We start from the raw sequence: 11,416 nt of genomic DNA, 5'->3' as shown, positions 1-11,416 counted from the left end.
AGAGATTGAATCAGTTGAAACATCCTCCGAAACTAAAACTTCCACCTCTCTCGCAATCTCCGAACCTAAACCATACGCTTACAGATCAATTTCGGGTTCGGGAATTGTAACCAATGCTGCCGAATCTGCTGACATTATTGGGTCAGATTCATTATTTGGTGGATTAGGGTTTGAGTTAGGGATTGAAATCGGATTAGGTGATACGGATTGGTGTGCGTCGTCATCGTCACGGTACGCGTCTCACAGAGTTTCCATTGAATTAGAATTCGGAATTTGACATTGGGATTAAGATTTGATTTCGGAATAATTGGAAGGGCAAACTGATGAATTAATGGAGGATTTATTGGAATATTGGATTAAATTAGGGTTTGTATTGAATTGAACTGAATTGGGAATTGGGAATTTTCAGGGAAAGACGGAGACAGTGAGAAATACAAACATATAAGAAGCAGAAGATGATCCGCACTCTATAGTGACAACGTCGTGTTTCTCATTGGGTTTTCTTCCTATTTTTATACTCTTCGATTCATTTTTTTTTGGATTGAAACTCTCTAATTTGAATTGAAGTAGACGATTAAGGTAGTAAATGACTCACTGCTTGTGGTGAGGCAGAGGAGCGCTGAGTTCATCGAGAAAACGAGGGCTATTGACGAAGGCATACGTGTAGTTGTTAGTGTTATTTATAAGGGTGACCTGTTCTTCAGGTTGCCCGTCTTCCAGGAGTGTTATGGGAAGGAAGGGGGATAGGACGGATTAAATTGGAATTACCGATAGGATGGAGTGTTATTTGCAGGGCACCCATAGGATGGATTATTCCCATGAAATAATCCTTAAAAATATTACCGTTGTTGGTCAAAATTTAGGAAAGTTTCCATTCTATATAAACTTCCCGCGCCCTTCCCTCTAAAATTCACAATTCAATTAATTCATTCAATCCAAAACCCTAATTTCTCAATCACAGTCTATTATTAATCTGTCTGTGAAATTAATTAATTAATTCCCTCCAATTTCAATTCAACACAAACCTAATTCGCCTCTAAAAGTTCATCAATGGAGGCAGCCTTGATAGAAGAATTAATAAGCACCAGTTCTAACCTAATCCAACAATTCGATATCGAGTTTTCACGAATTTTAATGGCAGATTACGTTCACCAAGACCACGACTACACCAACAATGGCCATACCGATTTGGAGACGGAGCTGTCCAGAAATTCAATGGAGTTGTACATTCAACAGGAACTGGAATATATAAGTAACAGTTGTAAGGTTGCTAGTGAATTAAGGAAGGATTTGGTTGGGTATCAGATTCAGACGGAAACCCATGTCGTCGAAAGCGGGGTACAGACTGATATCTGCACGATTTGTCAGGAAGACTATGAGGAGGCTGACTCTTTGTGCTTTCTCGATTGTCGACATAGTTTTCACTCTGATTGTCTTACCAACTGGTTGGTGGTTAACAATACTTGTCCGCTCTGCAAGTCCGTTGGCGTTCCTTATATCGGCCGTTGACGATGCCAAATTCTACTGTTAACTTTCTTGTTTATTGGTATTATTTGATTTAATTGATTATGTATGTAGTTGTGAAGAAACCCTGATTGTATTATTGTATGTAGTTTTGTCATTAATGATAATTAAATTTGTTGGTTGAATTGAATTTCAGATTACCGTTATGATTAATGTCATATGTCTCCAAATTTTGATTCTGTTATTTTGTTTGTTTAATCATATTCATTAGAAACGTTATTAGGTCATGGATCGGAAAATCGGGCCGACTGTGGCGACTGCATAAATTAGTTAATCAGGCAGTGTTGTTATACTGTATTGGAAACTAAAGAACTATTTAGGAAGTTAATGATAGATGTCCAACAGTATCGTCGAGTCTGCAAAAAATGAGGGAGTACTGCAGGAAACCTAATGTCGCAGCTCTGCCTTGATGGTACAGGCTACATGAATGATGGATATGCAGTTGCTCTTTCCAAATCTCCGTCTATTTCCGACATTCTTGCTCTTAATTCTGAAAGACTCCAGAACATTAATACCGCCTGTGCAGGGAGATGTTGTGGCAAAGAATTTACTCAGCAATAGATGTTTTATAAGGGGGGCCACCGTCAAGATCATCAATCTGCAGTAAGACAATACAATTCAAAGATTAACTGCCAGAATTAAACAGTGAAATTCAGAAGGGTGTTGAGAAGAACCGGAAACATTAAAGTAATAAGCTCTCCATCAGGTTTCAAGAGATCTGCAATGTGACGTGCCCAGGCTGACCTCTCTGGCTCTTTCCACGGCAAGTTTTGAGGAGTCCGATCCAATAACATAGCGGTCAGGCGAAGCTAATGTCATTACATCATAGCCCTGCAATAGATTAATGTCATTAACTCGACAAAGCTCACAATCTAGTGAAGTAAGTCTAAATTTATTGCCTAGTAGAAAGACTTACGCTACCACAACCAGGAACAAGAGCGCGGCCTTTTGGAAGAAGATCATTTCGAACAAGGTGCTCAATGATCGGTGTTGGTTGTCTCAAAAGTCAAATTCCATGCTGTCAATCCTATCTCCCAGCATTTTTCCCACCCACCTAATCATCATTTACAACAACTTCATACAACCTTTTATTCAACACACAATGAAACTCGAGCACAAAACATAAGGCAAAAACCAGCATTTAAGATGGTTTAATTTGGACGGGGTATAACTTACTACTTAACGGATCAGATTGAACCCATTGTCGCATCTTTTCAACAAGAGCAGCACCCGACGCCATAAGTTGGTGGTTGGTGGTGCATGAATTTGAGAGGAGAAAGGTGTGAAAATGATGGCATTTTTGGTTGTCATATATAGCATGAAATGAAATACTTGCTTTCATTTTTAACCTCATGAAATGTGTGTGTGTGCATGAGACGACATTTGGTGTGAAACTATGAATGGGCCGGGGGACTAAGATGTTACTCAATGATTCAAAGTTGACCCAATTCATCAATAGAGTTTGGATTCATATAGAATTTGGATTTTCCTGCCCGTTCTTAACCCGAAAACATTTTCAATATACGGCCATCCATTGCACTACTGCACATAGCAAAGTTATAAGTCGTAGTCATTTTATGTTACGTTGATTATTCATTCCAAGCCTTAACCTAACACTACATGAATTTTTACGCGTATAGAATCTGTATTTGATCCTTACTAATTCGACACTTCTTGGTAAAGCAATGATTTCGACTAGCTAACTAGCACCCAAGATAGAGATGTGATATGCAAGAAAGCGCGCCTACTAGTATGAATGTGTTTGTTGATGGTCATCTAACCACTATGTATACATATAAATGGTTAGATGACCATCAGCAAAACATATTCAGTCCTGCACAAGCATTCAGACAAAAAATAGATTAAATCATGAAAACAAATTAAAGGGTATTTTGTGTTAGTTTGCGACATTGCGAGGCGATTTATATAGTACAAGGAACGAAAAGAATATTCTTTGGAATCATTCCTTGCTTAACCAGATAAAATTAAACTCATCTAAACAATTAAACATGAAAATGACATATTACAAATAAGGTTAGTAAGAAACTGGTTTATTAAGTGAGAAATGGTTGACTTTTATACCACAAATACTATTATACTATTATACAACTGGTTTGGTTGTATAACAGCAAACAGGATACAAATGGCTTGTACTGTGCTAAGTATGGAAATCGTAGATTATGTTTGATTTCTGCTATACAATTTCTCGCAACACTTCTGCCTTTGGCTTCGAGAAATATGTTTGAACACAAGCAGTATTCACAAAACTCAGATTTTAGACATGAGTTGGTGTACTGTCTTTGTCTTCTGAGGATGCAGACTCTACTTTTTTACCTCTTTCGCTTTTGCTACTGTCGGCGAACTTTAAGCTAACCTGATGTAAGTCTTGTTGCTGTTCCTGTGAATCCCATTCTTTCATGTAGTAATCTACTTCTGTAACTTCTGATTTCGGACCACACAACATTCCTCCCCATTGTGGGAAATATATCAAGGTTATCGGAATGCTACATGCTATCATCATAATTCCCATGTAACTTATCCCCAATTCAGTCGTGTAGCGTGATCCTTTGAAGAAAATTAGTTGTGTTATAACCGCTCCCACATTTCCACCACCTCCGGTCATCCCCGATATCACTCCCAATGATCTGTAAAAAAAACATATCAGAGAATTGAAAACATATCAGTTTTTCATTTATAATTTCGGAAACTGGGTAAGTCTGGTACATCTGACCCCCTTATCCTGCAATTTGCAGGAGCCCTTGGGGGCACTGGGTTAATTTTTGCCAGTTACATGAGACCCCATTGGCGCGACCAACTACAGGAGGAGAAAACATGGAGCTCATCCAGAATTGAGTCGAAACAAACGTGGCCAAAGAAAAACCAGTGAAAAACCGGACCAAAAGAAACCAGGTAGCTGAATCTGCACTGGATGTAAGGTACACAGCAGGCGCAGTGAGAAGGGTTAAGGATGCCGAGGCAAGCCGTGGACCAACCAAGTCACAGGCAGTCCCCATAGCGATACGAGCAAAAACTGCACCTGAAACTGATGCAATTCCTGCATTTCCAATATCTGTGGCCGTGAGATTAAGGTTGTCTCGGATTATAGGCAGCAGTGGCGGCGCTGCAAAACTGGAGACGAAACAGGCGAAGAATTGTACCCATGACAGGTGAAATGCTCTCATATGAGGGTTTGCCACAGAAAATATAGGAAAAACTTTGGACTTATGCTCTTTATCTACTGGCAGAGCAAACTGTTTTGGGTCTAGATCATTATTTCCCTGAACTGTACCCATGATCACCCTTTCCGACTACCCTTTTCGACCAAAATCCGTAATTTTATGTGTTAATGATGTTCTGAACTGTGAGATATCAGGAAAGTTGCATTCTTACTTAAAACATGTTTATGAAGTGAGACTTGGTGAATTGTATAGCTATTTGATACTATGAAAAGGAGAAGAATATTCAGAATTTTGCACAGTCAAAATCTTTATGCTGTGAATCTGAGAATTAATGAGAATCTTAAGTAGAAATTAAGTATATTTTGGTGAAGAATTAATAGTATAGGTTGCTTTCAAAGTGTGGAAGGTGTGTTGTTTCTTTGCTAGTTGGTTTGACTTGTGAAATTTAAGGAAATGGTGATATTTAAAGAATCTAAATGAAATTTTGTTGATTTTAGGTTTATATATAGTATGGTAGAGTTATTTTTCTTATTACAAGGTTTAAACGGATCATTTAAGATAACATTGATGATCGCAAAATGATATTGTGTCAGCTGACGCCAAAGTGTGAAATATCATCTAAAACGGCGCCGCTGCCGCTCAGGCGCTCATCACCCCATCACAATCGTAATCTCATGCAATACGACGTCAACTAATGTGAGATGTCATTTGAAACCAGGCGCTCAACACCCCAGAATCGCAATTTCAAAATGATGCAATATCATCTAAAACGGCGCCGCTTGCCGCTCAGGCGCTCATCACCCCCATCACAATCGTAATCTCATAGCAATACGACGTCAACTAATGTGAGATGTCATTTGAAACCAGGCGCTCATCACCCCAGAATCATAATTTCAAAATGATGCAATATCATCTAAAACGGCGCCGCTTGCCGCTCAGACGCTTATCACCCATCACAATAGTAATCTCATAGCAATACGACGTCAACTAATGTGAGATGTCATTTGAAACCACTCATCATCACCAGAATCGTAATTTCAAAATGATGCAACGTCAGCTAATACAAGATATTGTCTGAGGCTGGTATAAAAATTCCATTTGCTATAAATACATTAATTATCTTCTTGTTTTTAATTAATTGTATATGATTCTACAAGCCAGAATTTTTTTGCATGTTTCAAATTCTAAAGTATCCTTTACTGTAGTTTGGATTGCTAAGTCACCAAAAAATAAATTGAAGTTTGGTTTGCTATAGTACTCTGGTGGGCTTGTTGCTGTTGATGTCTCTCTTAAATGCTCTTTGGTGATATAATAATTGTGACCTCTCCCTATTGCAAATCAGAAGATATAAAAATCAACAACAAATGTTGTTGTTGTAGGAAAAATGGATACATTAGGTTTTGATATTTTATCAAAAAAATTTTAATAAATATTTGTAGATAATGTATTTATTGTATATAAGACCTAATAACATGAGACTAAATATATAATATTGAGTTAATTTTTTTGCATATTTATTTGTATCAACTCGCTGAAATTTCAACACGTATGTGAGGTTTAACAATGAAAAACAACCTTTTTTGTACTTGAAAAATATTTGGTTCTAATAACATTTTTCAAAAAAGTTGACTTATTTGTAGCTGCAGTTATAACTTAGATAACGTTTGTACATGGTGACATCCACTCGCGGATTTAGGGGGTAAGTGTCTATCACGTTTTCCATAGAAGCTTATATACACTTCTACTAAGGAAGCGGTTATGTATGGATAAGAAGGAACTTGGCTTGGTAGTTAGTATGTTGCTCCCCCTTCGGGAGGCAAAATCATGTGTCGGCTGTCAGTCACTGCAGAAATTTCAACAGAGCGATTATGTATGTATAAGAAGGAACTTTATTTGCTTGGTGGCTAGTACGTTTCTCTCCCTCGGTCGGCAAAATCATGTGTCAGCTGTCAGTCATCGCAGAAATTTCAGTAGGCGTATGTAAACTAACTGTGAAAATTGAAACAACTTTTTATTTAAAGTTGAAGTAGATTTGATTTTTAATACCACTTCCATAAAAGCTGGTTTGTATCTATAATGGTATTAAGGATAACTTTTTATACATTCTGATTACATTGGTGAAATTTCAACACATATACGAAATCTAACTTTAAAAACCATCTAATCTTCTATCTATATATTAATCTTGTAAGTTAGTTGACATGGCTACATAATAAACGAGCCAAGATGACATGACATCTTGTGGTAAAATTAAAAAAATGATGTATAGACAAATATAATCAAGAGAAATTGAGCCAACCTAAGTATTGATATCTTTGAATTCAATTCATTCATTCATTCAATTCTTTCCTAATGTGTTCACAAAAAAAAATGTTCATCATCAATTTCAAAATCACTTGGCTGCGAATGGCTATTAAAATCAAGTGCAAAGATTCTTTCCCAATGAGCTTTCAATTAGGCCGTAAAACTAATATTTCAAGTTCAGATAACTATTGAAAAAATAGATTATAAAACTAATTTATTATAGCTATATATTTTTTTAAGGAAAACTTACGGAATATATTTATATATTTTTTGAAATTCTTATATTAATGATATTCTTCCCAAAAACAAACGTATTCTTAATTAACCATGTTAAAATCTACAAACTATAGTAATAGTAAAAAAAAAAAAAATACTCCATCAGCAATATATTATGGTTGTCAGTGATTATTAAGTTAAGACGGTCTTATACTGTGAGACGGTTCTATAATGTAAAAATACAACTTATTTGTTAGCATTAAATGAATCTTTTTATAAAAATGGACCGTCTTACGGTGTAAGACCCTCTTATTTTATAAATTTTGACTTATTAAATAAAGAGACAATGGGTCCTATACTAGTTTATTTATTAATTTGATAATAAAACTAAACGTTTTCTTTTTGTTCTATTAACAAATATGGACAGTTTCATAGTTGAGGTCGTCCTAATCTATAATTTGTGAATAAATTTTACAAGCACCATTTTTTCCGATGACTTTTTAATGTGTATACGAGGGTAGAGAAAGGTCGGGCTTCCTAACATTATATATAAGTAGTGATCTAATACTTTAACTCTATGGAGTAATTGCCATCTACTTAGTTTATTTCAGTAGAAGATACGATACTCTAAATTATGAGCGGCTTTATTTGAGATTATTTTTATTCCCGATACTTTTTTACACCATTTAAATGAGGCTATGTATCCTTTATGTTATCTATATATCTCAAACGGGTTGGGTAGGTCGGATCATACAAGTCGGGTGGGTTCATAACGAGTCGCATCATACGGGTCATGAGTCGGGTTAGGAACAAAGTGCAGGTCAACAATTAGTATCTAACGCCTTTTATAGAGAAAAAGGAACATACATCGGATGTATTACCTCAGATTTTACTTGTTTTTGAGCATTTTTCTATTTTTTTTGAGCTTATTACCTCAAATCTATTTATTTTTGAGCATATGTGTATATTTTCTGAGCTTAATAAAGTTTATAATTTAGATTTTAATTTTTTTCCCATCAAAACTCAAATTTATGTAAGTTTTATATGTAATATTTGAGTTTTATTGTAATTTTTTTGAGCTTAATGTTTTATTAAATGAACTCAAAGACTTTATAGTAAGACTCATAATTTTTAAAACAAAGCTCAAAAACTTTATTATAGTGCTCAGAAAGTATAAACTGGTGGTAGTACATCGGATGTATAATCCACTTACTGCCTTTTATAGCTCGGAAAAATATTTTTTAAAAAACTAAGCCATATTTAATATTAATATTTTAATCATATTTAATGTTTAGTTTTTTTAATTATTTTTTCAATATAATATATAAATATTAATATTTTAGTAAAAAAAATTAATTTATCTTTGACTTAACGGGTCGAGCTGTTCGAGTCGAGTTTGACTTAAGTTAACGGGTCATTTCGGGTTCCAGATCCAACGGGTTATGGCTCGAGATTTACAGGTTTTTACCCTGGAAAAAAAGTGTCGAGGTCGGGTCAGGTCGAAATTTGACAAGTCTATCTCAGTCATGCCTTAAAGTCATAACTTATCATTTAGTTAAAATAATATTGATACGAATTGTACACATAACCAACTCTAATTTGTTGTGTTTTAGATTATAATTTTATAAAACGACTTCTGTATGACTTTAACTTTATTAACAATATATGGAGTATTAGCTTAAAGGTAATCATCTAACTACAAAGTATAAAACAGCCTGTAAATTTTACGGGTTTAAAACTAGTATATTTTAATTTTAATGTGGGAAAGTTTTTGTTAAGTCGCAATGATAGTCTGGTACATATATCATTGAAATGTCAATAAATCATTATAATTATTTTCCTTAACTGGGCCCACATAATTACCCGTAATCTTCTTGATGGGGCATATTCTGCACCCGCTGACCAGTCAACATATTGAGCAAGGTCAAAGATATCCACAGCAAGTCAACGGCTTAGACAGCCTAATCGACGCCACCTGTCGACCTGTCTCTTGTGCCTCGGCGGGGACAACTAGCCAGCCGAGGCACACATCCGCGAACTCATATCCATGACCCCTCGGCGGTGAGTCAACAGGGCCCGCCGGCCTGCCATGGGTCCCTCGGCCGAAGGGTAGATCAGTCTTTCCACCTGCTAGCCACTTGGCCACTTGGCCACTACGTGACAAAAGGTGAAAGTCTATAAATACTCCTCAACTATCATTGAGGAAAATATACACAATTTAACCTAAGAATCACTATTCATCTGGTAATATCTTCCTTATCTCTCTACAATACATACTTCGCCAAGTAACTACAACTTATCTCTCTAAGTTTACTGACTTGAGCGTCGGAGTGAGTTCGCTCGGTCCAAAGCCGAGCCCTCAGTTTGTTCATCGTTTCAGGAGACCGCAAGGAGGATCCAACTATAGACATTTTGTTCACTAAGGAAGTACAAGATGAAGCTCAACCCAATGAAATGCAACTTCGGTGTCCGGGCAGGTAAGTTCCCCGGCGTACTTGTCAGCGCCAGGGGAATTGATGCCAATCCAGACAAAGTCCAGGCAATCCTAGACCTGCCGGAGCCGAGGAATCGAAAAGAGGTTATGATGCTGACCGGGAGGATGGCGGCTCTAGCCCGTTTCATCTCTCGGTCAGCCGACAAGAGCACCCCATTCTTCAAGGTGTTGAAGGGGAATAAAGATTTCGGCTGGGGGAGGAGCAGAGCACAGCTTTCAAACAACTGAAGGCTCATCTTCAGACTCTCCCAACCCTGTCCAGGCCGATGCTGGAGGAAACACTATATCTGTACATAGCAGTTACCTCGGCCACGGTCAGTGCCGTGATCGTCAGAGAAGAGGACAAGCAGAAGACCAATCTACTTTGTCACCATACATTGTTGCCCGCCGAGAGAAATTACCCGCCGATTGAAAAAGCGGCCTTTTTGCCGTCGTCGTCGCCGCAAGGAAACGAAACCCTACTTCGACGAACATCCCGTGACGGTCCTAACCGACCAGCCGTTGGAGAAGGCATTGGAAAAATTTGAGCAATCCGGCAGGCTCATCAAATGGGCAAGTAGAGCTATCCGCCGGCATTCAGACAAGCCGAGGCCCTCGATAAAGGGACAGTAACCGGCGATTTCTGGCCGAATGCACATACCAAGAAGAGCAAAACCCCGGAGTATGGGAGGTATACACCGACGGGTCCTCCACGACGAACAGCTCAGGAGCCGGCATACTTATCATCAGCCCAAACGGGGACGAGTTCGAGTACGCCTTGAAATTTACCTTCTCGGCCTCAAACAACGAATCCGAATACGAGGCGGTGATAACCGAGAGTCGAGTAGCTAGGGCGCAGGGCGGAACACATCATTTTGAAAACAGATTCACTTTTAGTGGCTAATCAAATCAGAGGAGAGTACGAGACTCGAGACGACGGAATGGTAAGATACCCGGAAAGGGTAAAAGCCGACACCTCAAAGTTGAAATCTTTTCAGATACAATGCATTCCAGTGTCCGAGAACAACCGAGCCGACGCTCTCTCAAAACTCACCAGTTCAACCATCAAGAATGTCACCGAACCGTCTTTGGTGGACATCAGGAATGCCAAGAGCATTACTGAGGCCGTCGGCATGGTGGGTAACATAGAGACCGAGACAACGTGGATGACTCCGATAATGAAATACAAATTGACAAATGAACTACCGGAGGACCGCAGTCTCTCGCAGAAAATAAAAAGGATCACAGCAAGGTACTTGGTGTTTGAAAGGGAATTGTACAGGAGGTCCGTGACGAGGCCACTCTTAAAGTGCGTCGGTCCAGCCGACGCGGAGCTAATACTGACAGAAATTCACGAAGGCATCTGCGGCCACCACATGGGCGCAAGAACACTAGCCCACAAAGCTCTCCGAGCCGGCTACTTCTGGCCCACCATGCTTGCGGATTCCAGAGCCAAGACCAAAAAGTTCAACAACTGCCAAATGCATGCTCCGGTGATACATGCGCCATCCCGAGACCTGCAGCCGGTACTTAATCCCCTTCCTTTCGCACAGTGGGGGATGGATCTACTAGGGCCATTTCCAACGGCATCCGCCGAAAGAAAGTTCTTGATTGTCATTTGTTGACTACTTCACCAAATGGGTTGAAGCTGAGCAAGACTGCAAAGACGACGGCAGCCGTAAGAAAGGTAATCTGGGAAAATGTCATAACGCGTTTTGGG

The 11,416-nt window shown here is 38.4% G+C and overlaps 1 protein-coding gene across 1 annotated transcript; it reads right to left on the bottom strand.

Moving 5' to 3' along the window:
• Nucleotides 1-3,676: 3,676 nt before the first annotated feature.
• Nucleotides 3,677-4,975, bottom strand: LOC141608413 (high affinity nitrate transporter 2.5-like). Its single transcript, XM_074427769.1, has 2 exons — nt 4,294-4,975; nt 3,677-4,169 (listed from the first exon to the last, which is right to left on the bottom strand). Exons 1-2 carry the CDS (start codon nt 4,815-4,817, stop codon nt 3,800-3,802), a joined length of 894 nt encoding a protein of 297 aa, XP_074283870.1. The 5' UTR covers nt 4,818-4,975; the 3' UTR covers nt 3,677-3,799.
• Between the last annotated feature and the right edge of the window lie 6,441 nt (nt 4,976-11,416).

Source organism: Silene latifolia, chromosome 10 (assembly GCF_048544455.1).
Source record: "Silene latifolia isolate original U9 population chromosome 10, ASM4854445v1, whole genome shotgun sequence".
In the NCBI taxonomy this organism is placed as follows: Eukaryota; Viridiplantae; Streptophyta; class Magnoliopsida; order Caryophyllales; family Caryophyllaceae; genus Silene; species Silene latifolia.
This window is presented reverse-complemented; position numbering and strand designations above follow the sequence as displayed.